Source organism: Oryctolagus cuniculus, chromosome 4 (genome assembly GCF_051225735.1).
Source record: "Oryctolagus cuniculus isolate XC-2025 breed Fujian yellow rabbit chromosome 4, ASM5122573v1, whole genome shotgun sequence".
NCBI classification, from domain to species: Eukaryota; Metazoa; Chordata; class Mammalia; order Lagomorpha; family Leporidae; genus Oryctolagus; species Oryctolagus cuniculus.
In genome coordinates, this window is record NC_142870.1 from 147,826,774 (window position 1) to 147,843,029 (window position 16,256).

At 40.3% G+C, this 16,256-nt stretch overlaps 1 protein-coding gene across 7 annotated transcripts in view; it reads left to right on the top strand.

Moving 5' to 3' along the window:
• The window catches only part of NPHP3 (nephrocystin 3), a 45,493-nt gene that overhangs the window by 17,123 nt on the left and 12,114 nt on the right, over positions 1-16,256 (top strand). For 4 of the 7 annotated variants that reach the window (XR_016232814.1, XR_016232815.1, XM_070072811.2 and 1 more), the window contains exons 8-17: positions 1,071-1,145; positions 4,840-5,013; positions 7,598-7,701; positions 9,789-9,903; positions 10,139-10,282; positions 10,752-10,849; positions 11,835-11,937; positions 12,284-12,366; positions 13,628-13,766; positions 15,934-16,098. Coding sequence is in view for 3 of the 7 variants with exons in the window: in XM_070072811.2 (XP_069928912.1) it covers positions 1,071-1,145; positions 4,840-5,013; positions 7,598-7,701; positions 9,789-9,903; positions 10,139-10,282; positions 10,752-10,849; positions 11,835-11,937; positions 12,284-12,366; positions 13,628-13,766; positions 15,934-16,098 (1,200 nt within the window). In the remaining 4 variants the exon portion in view is untranslated. Of the gene's footprint in view, positions 1-1,070; positions 1,146-4,839; positions 5,014-7,597; positions 7,702-9,788; positions 9,904-10,138; positions 10,283-10,751; positions 10,850-11,834; positions 11,938-12,283; positions 12,367-13,581; positions 13,767-15,933; positions 16,099-16,256 lie in introns of all 7 variants that reach the window. The other 3 variants (XR_016232816.1, XM_089331178.1, XR_016232817.1) reach the window with 2 other exon arrangements.

Sequence of the window (16,256 nt, forward strand, 5' to 3'; positions counted from 1 at the left end):
TTATTAATAATATACATATTCTTTACAGATAGAGGATTCTTAAGTTTTATTTATTTGAAAAGCAGAGTGATGAGAGGAGAGAGAGAGAGAGTTGTCTTCATCTGCTGGTGTACTTCCCAAGTGCCTGCAACACCCAGGGCTAGACCAGGTTGAACTCCATTCAGGTCTCCCACATGGGTGGCAGGGACCCAACTACGTGGGCCATCATCTGCTGCCTCCCAGGTGCATTAGCGGGGAGCTGAATTGGAAGCAGGGGCAGGACTCAGTTCCAGGCACTCTGATGTATGACATGGGCATCCCAAGCGGTGGCGTACTTTGCTGCACCACAATGCCTGCCTCAAGGGCATTCTTTTAGCAAACTCAGGACTGTTGTTTTATATAGCCAAATGACATTTTGCTTTCTTTGTTTACTAACATAAGAATTATTTTGGGAAATGGGAGCAGGCCTTTGGCTTAGCAGGTAAGCTGCCACTTAGGATGCCTCCATATCGGAGTGCCTAGGTTTGAGTCCTGGCTCTGCTTGCAATTCTAGCTTTGTTCTAAAGTGCACCCTAGGAGGCAGCAGGTGATGGCTCAAATAGTTAGGTTCCTGCCACCCACTTGGGAGACCTGGATTGGGTTCCTGATTCCCAACTTTGACCTGGCCCAGCACCAGCTGTTGCAGGTATTTGGGAATTAACCAGCATATGAAGTTCTGTTTCTATCTACCTCTCAAATAAATAGGTAAATTAATTTTAAAAATCGATTTTCATCCTTTTTAAGGTATGTCTGTTGAGTGGTATGGAAATATATGAGACAAAATTTGGATACAAACAGCAAAAACCATAAACTTTTGGTTTTGTTGCATCTAAATCTTCATGTGACCTTGGACAGATTATGTGTCTCGCTTTCTTCTATGAAATGGGGGTGATAACAGTTTGTCCCTCGTGAGGTGGTTGTGTGGATCTATGAGCTAATTAAAGCACTTAGACCAGTAAGTCCTGACACATACTCGAAGTGTTCACCAGTATCTCCTGCTGCTGCTGCTGCTGTTTTTGTCATTGCTAAACTTCTTTTTTGTTAACTCCTAGATCATTGATCATGTGGGGGATCCTGCAGATGGAGTATATAAAACTTATATTTGTGTGGAAAAGATTATTAAACAGGTACGTGTGAATTCCTGGTTATGATCTCATCTGAAGTATTTTTAAGATTGTTTCTTTTCTTTTTTTTAACTTTTATTTAAAAATATAAATTTCTGAAGTACAGCTTTTGGATTACAGTGGCTTCCCCCCACCCCCATAACTTCCCTCCCACACACAACCCTCCCATCTCCTGCTCCCTCTCCCATTCCATTCACATCAAGATTCATTTTCAATTATCTTTATATACAGAAGATCAATTTAGTATATATTAAGTAAAGATTTCAACAGTTTGCACCCACACAGAAATACAAAGTGTAAAGTACTCTTTGATTACTAGTTATACCGTTGATTCACATAGTACAACACATTAAAGACAGAGATCTTACATGGGGAGTAAGTGCACAGTGACTCCTGTTTATTTAATAATTGACACTCTTGTTTATGGTGTGAGTAATCACCCTAGGCTCTTGTCATGAGTTGCTAAGGCTATGGAGGCCTTTTGAGTTCACCAACTCCGATCTTATTTAGACAAAGTCATAGTCAAAGTGGAAGTTCTCTCCTCCCTTCAGAGAAAGGTACCTCCTTCTTTGATGGCCTGTTGCCTGTTCTTTCTGCTGGGATGTCACTCACAGAGATCTTTCATTTAGTGTTTTTTTTTTTTGCCAGAGTGTCTTGCTTTCCATGGCTAAAATACTCTCATGGGCTTTTTAGCCAGATCTGCATGCCTTAAGGGCTGATTCTGAGGCCAGAGTGCTGTTTAGGACATCTGCCATTCTATGAGTCTGCTGTGTATCCCACTTCCCATGTTAGATCCTTCTCTCCTTTTTAATTCTCTCAGTTAGTATTAGCAGACACTAGTCTTGTTTATGTGATCTCTTTGACTTTTAAATCCTATCATTATGATCAATTATGAACTGAAACTGATCACTTGGACTAGTGAGATGGCATTGGTACATGCCACCTTGATGGGATTGAATTTGAATCCCCTGGCACGTTTCTAACTCTGATGTTCAGGGCAAGTCCGATTGAGCATGTCCCAAACTGTACATCTCCTCCCTCTCTTATTCCCACTCTTATATTTAACAGAGAACACTTTTCAGTTAAATTTAAACACCTAAGAATAATTGTGTGTTAATTGAAGAGTTCAACCAATAGTATTAAGTAGAACAAAAAAAAAATACTAAAAAGGATAAAGTATTAAGTTGTTCCTTGACAATCAGGACAAGGGCTATCCAGTCATTGTTTCTCATAGTGTCCATTTGACTTCAACAGGTTTCCTTTTTGGTGTTTGGCTAGTTGCCAGGGAGAACATATATTTGTCCCTCTGAGACTGGCTTATTTCACTCAGCATGATGTTTTCCAGATTCCTCCATTTTGTTGCAAATGACCGGATTTCATTGTTTTTTTTTTTTTTTTAATTGCTGTATAGTATTCTATAGAGGCATGTCCCATAATTTCTTTTATTTATTTATTTATTTATTTATTTTTAAATTTTTGACAGGCAGAGTGGACAGTGAGAGAGAGAGACAGAGAGAAAGGTCTTCCTTTGCCATTGGTTCACCCTCCAATGGCCGCCGCGGCCGGCGCGCTGCGGCCAGCGCACCGCGCTGATCCGATGGCAGGGGCCAGGAGCCAGGTGCTTTTCCTGGTCTCCCATGGGGTGCAGGGCCCAAGCACCTGGGCCATCCTCCACTGCACTCCCTGGCCACAGCAGAGAGCTGGCCTGGAAGAGGGGCAACCAGGACAGAATCCGGTGCCCCAACTGGGACTAGAACCTGGTGTGCCGGCGCCGCAAGGCGGAGGATTAGCCTAGTGAGCCGCGGCGCCGGCCCCCATAATTTCTTTATCCAGTCTACTGTCGATGGGCATTTAGGTTGATTCCATGTCTTAGCTATTGTGAATTGAGCTGCAGTAAACATTAAGGTGCAGACAGCTCTTTTATTTGTTTGTTTAATTTCCTTTGGGTAAATTCCAAGGAGTGGGATGGCTGGGTTGTATGGTAGGGTTATATTTAGGTTTCTGAGGAAAATCTTTGCAGATGATATGATTCTTTACTTAGGGGATCCAAAGAACTCTACTGCCCTGTAGTATGTCCTGAAATCTGGTCTTGTGATGCCTCCGGCTTTGTTTTTATTGTACAAGATTGCTTTAGCTATTCGAGGTCTCCTGTGCTTCCAAAGTAGCAGGATATAAAATCAGTGCACAAAAATCAACAGCCTTTGTATGCACAGGCAATGCCACGGCTGAGAAAGAACTTCTAAGATCCCATTCACAATAGCTACAAAAACAATCAAATACCTTGGAATAAACTTAACCAAGGACGTTAAAGATCTCTGCGATGAGAATTACAAAATCTTAAAGAAAGAACTAGAAGAGGATACCAAAAAATGGAAAAATCTTCCACGCTCATGGATTGGAAGAATCAATATCATCAAAATGTCCATTCTCCCAAAAGCAGTTTAAGATTGTTTTCTATAAAGTTGAGGGTTTTCTGGAGAAAATCACTGGCTTGTTTCTTGGAAAGCCTGGTTGTTGTGGTGGGAGCCCGTCCTGTGCCACAGTGTGTCTTTCTTGCCCGTCTGTCTCAAGGACACTGTGGTCCTTCAGTGGCTTCTAGGTTTAAGATGTGTTACACAGCTACTCGTTAAAAAATAAGCGTTTGGGGAGAATATTTGCTTTCCTCGATCAAAGGCTCCTCAGATTCTGTGTGTGCTCTGGATTCTCAGATGTTAGAAAAGTGCTTACATTTTCCACCCACGTCATTCCTAGTAGCACAGAGGGTGGAACGCATCCAGCAGGATGAAGACCTGGGCCGGGAAGGGTGTAGAGCTGGAAGTCTCTCGGAGGCCTCATGTTTTATCTTTAGAATATATGTGGGGTATATATTCTACTTGAGAGTATGATGTATTTGGTCTTAATATAAAAACTCATTGAAAAGTATGTATCAGCAAAAATGTGATAATGCTAAAAAGAAAAATGGCGCCTCCATCTTTAAGTAACATGAGCACAGTAGGAAGATGTATTGGGGTTGGCCTATGTTGCCTCTACCACCTGACACTTCCCCCCAGGAACCAGAGACCCTCTGTGGATGAGGAGTGAAGGAGGTGATTACTTTTCCTGATGAACTTGCATAAAATACATGGAGGCTTATTCTTGGAGAAAAAAAAGTGAGCCCAAAACATAGTGCTACGAGTTCTGTCTAGTGTAGAGGTGGTTGTTATCAATTTTGATCTTAACAATCTTTGAATTTTAAGACCAAGATAAATAATTTAGTAGAAAGAAGGGCAGCAAGTGAAAGTGAACATATGAACCATTGTTGACGCTTGAAGAACAACATATTTTCAGGATCAAATGTGAAGCCTAGATGTGACTGCAAAGATGCTTGATATCAAGAATCCCTGTTTTAGTAAATTCCTACACTGTAGTGTGTTTCTAAGGCCTTAACAAACCTTTAAAACTATTGTCAGCCAGATTTAACTAAAGATACTGCGTAATATTTCTCAGGGAACAAATCCTGTGGGAGTCAAATACCTCTAACTATTTTTAATAAACAGATATCTTTGTTTTCATTAATTTTTTTCCTTGTAAATTAGTGTTTGTTTTTGTGCTTATTGACTCGTTCTTGTAGGTATAACAGTAGGCGCACACAGAGCCTGTGTGCCAAGCCCAGCTACAAGGTCTTTCTGTTCATTCACATGTTTGCTCTTGCATTCAGGACATCTTAGGCCTTGAGAACACAGACCTGGAGTGTAAGGATTTGGGCAATGAAGAGTCCATTCCAGAAAAAGACGACTTTGGTGATGTTCTGTGGGACATACATGATGAGCAAGAACAAATGGAAGCCTTCCAGCAAGCTTCTAATTCTGCCCACGAGTTGGGATTTGAGAAAGTAAGCGTTTGGAGCATTGCTGCAGTAAAGATGAGTCACTACCCAAAGACTGTGTCATGATTCTATCTTTACCAGGTTTATAATTGTGTTACTGTCTGCTCTCGTAGCTTGGTGATCCGTGTTGACATGTGCTTAGGTTTGTATTGTATGAAACATGTGAGATTCAAATGTTCTTCTGACATTTTTAGTGCTGTTTTGAGATTTTTAGTTACAATTTGGGATTTTTCAACTATATGTTTATTTTGCCATCATCTGTGGCTTGCTCTGAAGGATTGGGATAGCTTGGTGACTTGCTAAGGCTTTCTGTTCTTCCAATTCTTTTTTTTTTTTTTAAAGATTTATTTATTTATTTGAAAGTCATTGTTACACAGAGAGAGAAGGCGAGGCAGAGAGAGAGAGGTCCTCCATCTGCTGGCTCACTCCCCTATTGGCCGCTGTGGCCAGAGTTGGGCTGATCTGAAGTTAGGAGCCAGGAGCTTCTTCTGGATCTCCCATGTGGGTGCAAAGGCTTAAGGACTTGGGCCATCTTCTACTGCTTTCCCAGGCCACAGCAGAGAGCTGAATTGGAAGTGGAACAGCCGGGACTCGAACTGGTGCCCACCTGGGATGCTGGCACTGCAAGTGGTGGCTTCACCTGCTATGCCACAGTGTTGGCCCCTGTTTTTCCAGTTCTTAACAGAGTAAAAATGTCAAACATGAAGAAAACAAAGCACAGTTTGTGCAATAGCTGGATCAGTTCTTTATTGATCCCATCGGCATTTTAAATATCTAGACAAATTAGCAGAACTTGAAGTATAGAAAGAAATTTAAGTTTTAAAAAAACTTGATATTATTTAAAAATTAATGTAAGAACCAGTATTTTAAAGAATAGTACTGTGGGGGGCCAGCACTGTGGTGTAGCAGGTAAAGCCGCTACCTGCAGTGCCAGCATCCCATATGGGCGTGGGTTTGAGTCCTGGCTGCTCAACTTCCAACTCAACTCTCTGCTTTGGCCTGGGAAAGCAGTGGAAGATGGCCCAAGTCTTTGAGCCCCTGTATCCACATGAGAGACTGGGAAGAAGCTCCTGGCTCCTGGCTTTGGATTGGCGCAGCTCTAGCCATTGAGACCATTTGGGGAGTGAACCAGCAGATGGAAGACCTCTCTGTTTCTCTCTCTCTCTCTCTCTCTTTCCCTCTGCCTCTCTGTGTAACTCAAATAAATAATCTTAAAAAATCAATTGAAAAATAGTACTGGGGCTAACATTAGTAGTGTTTTAATAGAACATTTATGATTTAGACCATGTGTACTGATTCTGACATTTTCTAATTGGACTTTGATGAAGTTACTTGACCACTATAAACTTTGATTTCCTTGTCTATAAAATGAGAATATTAATATCTACCTCATAAAGTTCTTAGAAGAACTAAACCAGATAATGATTTGATATAGTACCTGGTATATGGTAAATTAGTCATTATTTTAAGAGAGATGTTGTTATTTTATAAAAGAAGAAGATGTGTTTCAGGTTATGGTTTACTTGTGCCCAAACAGTAGGTTGCAAATCTGAGACTTGAACCTTTGTCCTCCGGCTCCAAATCCTGTGCTTTGTCTTCTGAGCAAGGGGTCTTGGAAGCCATGGTTCTGTAAGTGGGCTTTGTGTGGGGGCCATGATTAGTTGTTAGGATTTAGGAGGTCATAAATCATTAAAGCCCATCCCTTGTTCCTCTAGAAGCATCTTTGAGTTCTTTGGGAAAATATTCTGTGTTCAGATATAAGAAGAAAACAAATTGAAAACCTATTCCAAGTAATCATTTATTGTAGTTGCTGGAGAATTTTACCACCCTAAAGCTCTCCGCAAACTGCCTGTTATGAGTTTCGTTTTACTGCCTTACTAGCTGTTGTTCAGACCACTGGCGCACTTGGTAAACATCCCAGCTGTCAAGATTCCTTGGGAGACTCTTCAATAAGTGCTATGATACTTTGATTTTCTGAGTATATTTTCATATCTCAACCAGTTTTATGTGTCTGGAGAAAGCCCGGGAGATATGGGTTCTTGGGCTTCACAAAGAACTTAACTTGATTTCAGAAAGACCTCAGGCAGCCTGTCCTAAGCTGATCCTATGGGGCGGGTTGGAAGAGCCACAGCCCCAGTGGCAACCTGTTCTTGTTGAGAACTGTTCTCAGCAATCCCTGGAAACTGAGGTGGTCTCTAAGGCCAAAGACCCTTCTGCTGGCAGGATTTTGAGGCTGCCTGCCGGAACCCTTGAGGCCTTCTGTGGAGTCGGAGCCCTCCCGGCAGCATCCTGCTGAACGTCTGAATGTTCAGACCCCAGGGCATCTGTTGGAGCGGCTGTCCAGTACCATCCATTTCCAGCAGTACAGGGTGTAGAAGAAATGGGGGCCCATTCTTAGTCGACTGCTTCAGGCCTATGTCACCAACCATAGAAGTAGCAGTCATGAAGCTGCCGTGGACCGAAAGTGGGTTCGTTTTTCTCATGCAGCTTTTCTCTAGTGTTTTTAGAGTTTAAGCGGAAGTTGATTCTCTTTAGTAGTATTCTTAGAGGCATGTGTTTCCTCACAATTCAAATTCATTTTTATTTTTAGTATTACCAACGCCTTAATGATTTAGTGGCAGCACCAGCCCCAATCCCACCCCTTCTGGTGTCTGGAGGCCCTGGTTCTGGAAAGTCCCTTCTTTTATCAAAGTGGTATGTATGATGCGGTGCAGTTCAGTCATTCTTGTCATATTTGTTGAATTCCTAAAGTCACTCAGCAAAATGTATTGGTTGTCCACCTTCCTGCATGGCCTGTACTAGACATTAAAAAAAGTATGGAGAAATAAAATGATAGGCGCATGCCCTGAAGTGTGTAGAATTTTAGAGTGTTACAAGATGCAGAGAGAGAAAGGATCAGGTAGTACGAGCATTCACGATTATATACAAACATCCCATAGGGCTGTGGGAGGGCTAAGTAAGGGGGTGGCTAGTGTGGAACTGCACTAGATGGAGTTTAGAGGGATGTGCCTTTATTTCATTATTTGGCTTCATCTTAAAATTATATTGGGATTTTAAATATTTGGAACAAAACAAAAGCACATCAAAATTAAGGATTACATTCACTGTGAATGTAATCTAGTCTTTAAATAATGGACTAAGGTTCATATAAGCTAATACACTTTTTTGTTGTATTTTTTAAAAATAAGACAATATTTTCATAATTATTTACATTGAGGAGTTAGCATAGATAGCTTCCTTTTTATTGCCCTTTTATTTACAATTATGTGTAGAAAATTTTTTGTAAGATTTATTTTATTCGAAAAGCAGAGTTAGGGAGAGTCGAGAGAGAGAGAGAGAGATATCTTTCATCTGCTGGTTCACTGTTTACTCCACTCCCCAAATGGCCACATGGCCAGGGCTGGTCCAGGTCTCCCACTTGGGTGCAGGGGCCCAAGCACTGGGGCCATCTTCTGCTGCTTTCCCAGAAACATTAGCAGAAAGCTGGATTGGAAGTGGAGCAGCTGGAACGTGAACTGGGGCACATATGGGATGCCAGCCCAATAGGTGGTGGCTTCACTCACAATGCTACACTACTGGCCCCCTAAAATAATCTCTTTGTCCCTCACATTTTCCTTTGGGTAACATATTTGTAGTTAAAAATGCTTGTTTTATTAATAACTGTATCTCCATTGTACAACTATTTTGTTTTGCATTAATTAGCATGAATTTATACTTTTTTAAAGTTTGAGACTCAAATGGAAATTCCCATATTTATTCAAAAGTGACTATGCATGTGATTGTGGAGACTGGATTTTTTTTTCTTTTTTTTTTTTTAACTTTTATTTAATGAATATAAATTTCCAAAATACGGCTTATGGATTACAATGGCTTCCCCCCATAATGTCCCTCCCACCCGCAACCCTCCCCTTTCCCACTCCCTCTCCCCTTCCATTCACATCAAGATTCATTTTCGATTCTCTTTATATACAGGAGATCAGTTTAGCATACATTAAGTAAAGATTTCAACAGTTTGTTCCCACACAGAAACATAAAGTGAAAAATAATAGGTGATTTTTTAAATGATGATGAAATCAGATCAGACCTATTGTCATGTTTAATCCCAGTGAGAGTCAAGTTGGGAATTGATAATTTCTTCTTCTTCTTCTTCTTCTTTTTTTTTTTTTTTTTTTTACAGAAGATCAGTTTAGAATACACTAAGTAAAGATTTCAACAGTTTGCACCCCCATAGAAACACAAAGTGAAATATACTGTTTGAGTACTCGTTATAGCATTAAGTCTCAATGTACAGCACATTAAGGACAGAGATCCTACATGAGGAGTAAGTGCACAGTGACTCCTGGTGTTGACTTTACAAATTGACACTCCTGTTTATGGCATCAGTAATCTCCCTATGCACCAGTCATGAGTTTCCAAGGCTATGGAAGCCCCTTGAATTCTCCGACTCTTATCTTGTTTAGACAGGGTCATAGTCAAAGTGGAGGTTCTCTCCTCCCTTCAGAGAAAGGTACCTCCTTCTTTGAAGACCTGTTCTTTCCACTGGGATCTCACTCACAGAGATTTTTCATTTAGGGTTGTGGTGTTTTTGTTTTTGTTTTTGTTTTTGCCAGAGTGTCTTGGCTTTCCATGCCTGAAATACTCTCATGGGCTTTTCAGCCAGATCGGAATGACTTCAGGGCTGATTCTGAGGCCAGAGTGCTGTTTAGGAGAGACTGAATTTTTTTGCTGTTGACAGAAAGGCGTTTCCTTGGCTTTGTAAGATTCCTGCCCTTCTCTTTCAGGATTCAGTTACAACAGAAGAATTCCCCTACCACACTGATCCTGTCTCATTTTGTGGGGAGGCCCATGTCCACCAGCGCAGAATCTTCCTTGATTATTAAACGACTCACTCTGAAGGTGTAGTACGCCATCTTTTGGGATTCTCTGGAGATTATGTAGATTCAGAAATTGTTGGGATAAACCAGTTGTCAGTATTACCCACTTGTTTGGGTTTTCCAGAAGATGGAAATTAATACCTGGTACACTCAGTCTTCTTGGTGACTCAGTTTTAGTGTGGAAAGTAGGGATGGAAGCACTTCCCACAAGCTGTGATAAAATGTGACGACTTCAGTTACACATTCACATCTTGTAGTTGATGCAGCACTCTTGGTCAGTATCTGCGATTACGCTGGATCCTGCTAAGCTTCTGGAAGAATTCCCACGTTGGTTAGAAAAACTCTCTGCTCGTCATCAAGGCAGCATCATCATCATCATTGATTCTATAGATCAAGTTCAGGTATTGACTTTTAACCTATTGACACCTGACAAAGAGACAGCATTATCAATAGTGGCTCTGGCGGGCGTTTAAATGACATGTTTACGAGAGGAAATTGGTGGTGTTTCTTTTGTTTCCACTTAATTTTCAGGGAAGACACAGCAGATTTTAAAGAATGTACCTTATGCCAGCAGACACACATACCTTATGGGGAAAGACAAACTGAATTTACGCAATTAGCAAACACTTTGTTTTGAAGTATTTTGGGGGCCTTCAAATTGCTGTAACTGTCAAGAATTCAAATCTGATTATAATGTCTTACCACTTGTTCTTAAAATTCTTAAAATTACAAGATAAGTCATCCAAAAATGAGATGTTAGCCCTTAATAAAAGATACATCATGAGAATTTCATTTTATTTGGGGAGCTATTCTTGGGTCGTTTTGAAATACTTTGATTAATAGATTGAATTTTGTTTTTATATTTTTAAGCAAGTTGAAAAACACATGAAATGGCTGATAGATCCTCTGCCAGTGAATGTGAGAGTAATTGTTTCTGTGAATGTAGAAACCTGCCCTCCAGCATGGAGGTATGACACCAGCTTTCCTTCTTTCAGATTTCGGAAATGATTCAAGTGCAGATGAGGAAAGGCTTTTGATATGTTGCTGTGTTTTTCAAGGAAGTGGCAGGGAGGGTCGGGAGATGGGGACCAACTCAAGAACGAGATGCAGCCTGTAGGATTTGGTGCGAGGTTAGCTCTGGGATATGCAGGAAAAGGAGAAAGCTGGAAGGTTGCCTGAGTTTCCAGCTTGAAGAAATTAAGGAAATTATGGTTTCTTGAACTGAAGTAAGAAACACAAAGGCAGGCATGGTGGGGTGGGGGAAGGGAAGTGAGTTTTGGGGCATCATTAATTTGAGGTGGCTGCAAGTAACGCAGTCTAGTGGGCAGTCAGATTGGAGTGAGCGAAGTAGGGAGCTGGCTGAGCTGAGAAGAAATAGACTAGACACAGGTTATCTTGGAATGCATGGTCCTTTTACCAGTCCCCACAAAAGCAGGGTGGTGGTTCCACCCGGAGGGCAGTGTCTCTCAACTGGTTTTGCCCCTGTAAGGAGGCTTTTTAAACATTTTCTTCTACTCCTTCCTCCTGAGGAATTTTACTGGGCATATAAACAGATATGTGTATATGTGCTTTATGTATTTTATCACTCTCCTGAGAAACCGTTTTCACTCTTCTGTGAAGAAAGCATTGTAGTAATCATTGGGGGCCAAGCCTGTGTCTTGTACCGTGCTTCATAGGCACTACACCTGCGTGCAGTTTTACTAATAGTATAGAACACAAAGGAACTGAGTAATGCATATGCTGTTCACACTTTGTTGTGAATTGATTTCTGAAAATAATTTGCATTAGATTGAATGAAATAAATGATTAGTATAATTAACACATTAATTTTTACTTATTTTATAAAGGCAGTTATTAAAAGATGTTCAGTCCTGTGATGGGTTTTAACTTGTGGGTAGATTACGATTCTTAATATATTGTTAGAACTTCATTTTTCTTTTCTTTCCATGAAAGGTTGTGGCCAACACTTCATCTTGATCCTTTAAATCCAAAAGATGCAAAATCTATTATAATTGCAGAATGCCACTCTGTAGACATTAAATTGAATAAAGAGCAGGTAAGGTGGTTTTAACTCTTTCACTCCGTAACTTCCTATAAAACAACTTATGAGGCTTACAATTCAACATTGGAGTTCTGTTATTTGATAAATGCATTCTCTTGTAATCTGACACCACATAAAGAAGCAATAACAGATTGGGGGTCTCAGTTTACAGTGTAGCATCAGGCAGGACATTTGGAGTGGGACTGCGTGTGTCTGCAGTAGGAAGGCTGTGGTAGCTGCAGAGCCGTGGCTGCTTTGTGTGGTGGCACTAGTAAGATGGCGGGAGCAGTGTTGTTTCTGCTGGAATGTTTATGGCTGACTTGGTAGTCACGCCATAGTGGCTTTTTGCATTTGTGTGCAGGAGAAGCAGCTGGAACGACACTGTCGTTCGGCTACAACCTGCAATGCCCTTTATGTCACGCTCTTCGGCAAAATGGTCGCACGGTAAGTATCGCATGTTTTGTTTGCTGCGACATTGAGAACTGATCATTGCAACCGCCTCCTGGGCCTCTCTGATTCTGTTCTAATAGTGATACTAACATTCTGTGACAATGTGATTGACAGCCGAAGGTGGAATAGGCTGTGAATTACCAGAACCTGTGGATAGATTTGTCCAACTTTCATCACAAGTTTTTCCTGTGGGGGTTGCAAGAGAACATCTCCATCCTCACACGGGGCCCACCTGTGAGCCCTCTTTATCACCTGCAGGGTCCCCTAGTACAAGGGAAGTGAAGCAGACCCCGAGGCCTGAGAGTGTTGGTAGGTAGGTATGTAGGTGGGCTGGTTTTTTTTTTTGTTTGTTTCTGTCCTCAAGTCCTAGTAAACTTTGTATCATATCTTGTGTTTAAGCTGTCCTTTAGAAATCTGTATTAGAATATCCATTAGAAATAAGCAGTTTAGAGAGTGTCACACCTTTTATATCTTCATTTTCTTTTTGGTATTCATCACAATAAATGGTTGTCATAGCACAACTCTTTGATTTCCAGACACTGAATCTAATACCCTTGTCTTGTAATTGCATGTTCTCCTCTGGAGCACCAAATTTGAAATGAAAAAAAAAAAAAAAAAAAAAAACACAAACTTTTAGAACTTTGAACTGCCCCTGGTATTGCCACTGTGAGAACTGGCAGTGTGTCTGGCCCTGGGATTAGTTGTAGATTGAGTGCAGTTAAGGAGTGCGTCATTCCCCATGCATTTCATAGTATGTATTGAATGTATTTTAAGGGGCACCAGGGACCCTTTTTTATTTGTTTCTCTTTATATGTCTTTGTGGTTAAAAACAGAAACTGCTGGTAAATACTTTGTGATGTTTAAAAACAATCCTGTTCAGTGTTTTCTGAGTTCTGACCCTATACAACTTTGATTTGCATGGCTAACTAACAGTGCTGCTTACTCCCCTGCTTCTGGGATGTCCAGGGTTTGCCTCTGGATGATGAGAGCCAGGTCTTCATCATTTTTATGTTACATAATGCAAAATACTTGCCTGACAGTCTTGATGTGCATTTATTGAATTGAATTAAATTGTATACTAAAACCAATGCAGTGACTCCAGCAGCTCCCTAAAGCTACCGTTTTCCTGTATCATGTTTTCTTGAATTCCTGTGGTCAGTTGCAGTACTTAGGTAGAGATGACATTGTTTTATCCCCAATTTTTCACAGATGTTGGCAGTTTATAAGAAATTAAATATATTCTCAATTCCAACAGTGCTGGGAAGGCAGGGAATTTAGATAAAACCCTTCACCAGTGTTTCCAGTGTCAAGATACTGCTTCGTTGTACAGGCTTGTTCTGCACTCCATCTGGGAGTCCATGGCAAATGATGGGGATAAGGAACTAATGAAACAGGTAACGTGTAATTGACATATGAAAGGAAGATCAGTTTGTCTTGCTTGTCCTTATGAGTAAATTGAAGGAAATAAAATTCTTTAAATCTTTAAGAATGTTCAGTAATGCTAGCAACCATTGTGTTCTTGTGGAAGATTGTGTTTTCATGATTATGAATGTGCTTTATTAGCTTTTCATACATATTGGTTATCCTAGTTTGCTCCTGTATGAATTGTAGGTTCTCGTCCTTCACCCCTTAAAAAAATTTATTTTTTCATTTTTGTTGAAAGGCAGAAACAGAGACAAAAGAGAGGTCTTCCATCTGCTGGTTTACTCAGCTAAGGCTGGGCCAAGCCAACGCCAGGAGCCCAGAACTCAGTCAAGGTCTTCCATGTAGGTGGCAGAGATCCACATACTTCCCATCACCTGCTGCCTGCCAGGATGGGCGTTAGGGAAAGCTGGATGGGAAGCAGAGCAGCCAGGACTTGAAATAGGTACTGCTATACGGATGCAGCTGTCCCAACTGAGGACTTAACCATTGCACCGAACACTTGCCCTCCCCCTTCTCAACCTATTTTTAAGAAAGGTTGTCCTTTCTTACTGATCTATTATTAAATATTCTGCATACTGAACACAGATGCCTTGTTAGAGAGTTTGCACATAAATATCTTTGTCCTGTTTCTTTTGACTGTATGATGTCATTCAAAGTTTTATTTTGATAAAATTCTACTTATCACCAATTTTTTCATGGTTTACACCTGTTGTATCTTAAAAAAAAATCTCTTGCTCTCATATAAGTGTTCCTGTGTGATTATGCGCAAGTTCCCTCAAAAAATTTACAGTCTTGTTCTTGGTGTCTTAAGTCCCTAACTCATGGTGATTGATTTTATTATGTAAGGATGGAATCTGCTATTTTTAATCTTTTGTCATGTGGCTAGCTGTTCTTGACTAAATGGTACATCTTTGCTGCTGCCTTGCAGTGCTGCCTGACAAATACCAAGCTCATGTATAAGTATGTGTCTGTTGCCTGTTCTTTGCCTATACCACACTGTCTTAGCCACTAGAGCTTTAAAGTAAGTTTTGACATTTGGCTGGGAAAGTCTCCTTTAATCTTCACAATTTTTTTGGTTCATTCTCCATATTATTTTTAGAATGGACTCCACATGTGTCCTGGTAACCCACTTCGGAATGTTAGTTGGAATTATGTTGAATTTAGAGATTAAAGTGGGGAGATTTATTGTGTGTCTTCCCCTTTGAGGAAAGCTAAATGACTGTCCATCTTCCTTAATATCCTTCAATAATGCTTTATCTTTTTATCCATAAATTTCATGCATATCTGTTATTAATATTAGTTTCTAAATACTTTATAATTAAAATACCATTTTAATTATTAATGTAGTCAACTTTGATATTTGACAGTTTAAAACCGATCCAATTTTATGTTGATTTCTCAGCTTGGTGGTTCCTGGGGTCCTGACTCCTTATTTCACCCCCAGGCCACAGCCTGCTCCTATCCTTTCTGTGTCTGCGGGTCACATTTGCCTCAGGGGTCCTGCTGTTGGCCAGTGTTGTTCCTTCCCCTCTCCTCTGGGGACTTCGGGCTCACCTCCCATCCTACTGTGGGTGTGAATGCCTAAGCCCATAAGTTCCTGGAAATGCTGCCTGTCCTCTCTCTCCAAGGCACAGCAAGCAGCTCCAGCTGGTGGCTCTGTTTCCTGTTTGTGTTTGGCACCTCAAGGACTTTTTCTTTGTTTTGTGGGCTATTTTTAGACTTGTTCTTTTCTGTTTTATATGTCAGTAGGATGAGTGTTTTCTTCCACTGTCTTCCCAGAATTAGGATTCTGTCATTAAAACTGCATAAACAATACATTTAATGGAGTTTAATTTTTAATGAGCTCTATACAAATATTGTGTTTGGTGCACTAGATTTTGTATATACATTATCCTATTCTTGATTAATGCCTTTTTTGGTAGTGTGTTTTATTGTAAGAAATTTGTTTCTTGATTTATTAAATTGAATTATAAATAAATTTAGGCAAAATGTTAATAGGCTTATGGAAGATTAAAAATTATGGAAATTTCAGTTAGTTATAGAGGTGTTTGTATGGTGACTATTATTTTGCCTCTCTGAATTTCAGTTAGTTACGAGGAGTTTTTATGGTGACTGTTACTTTGCTTCTCTGCCTAGATTCTCTGCCTCATCAATGTTAGTCACAATGGTGTGAGTGAATCAGAGCTGATGGAACTCTACCCTGAATTATCCTGGGCTGTCTTGACCTCTCTTATTCACAGTTTATACAAAATGTGTTTGTTAACTTATGGTTGTGGCTTGCTCAGGTTTCAGAATCTACAGGTAACTGTTATTTTAAGCATCTTCTAATAAGATTTTGTGCTTAATGAATATCAGCATATCACTATGTTATCCTGTACTATTGTAGGTTAAATGTTTCAGTTATAAGCCAGCACTGAAGTCTGCTATTTGGCATTACAGTTTTTTGGGGGTGTTTTTAT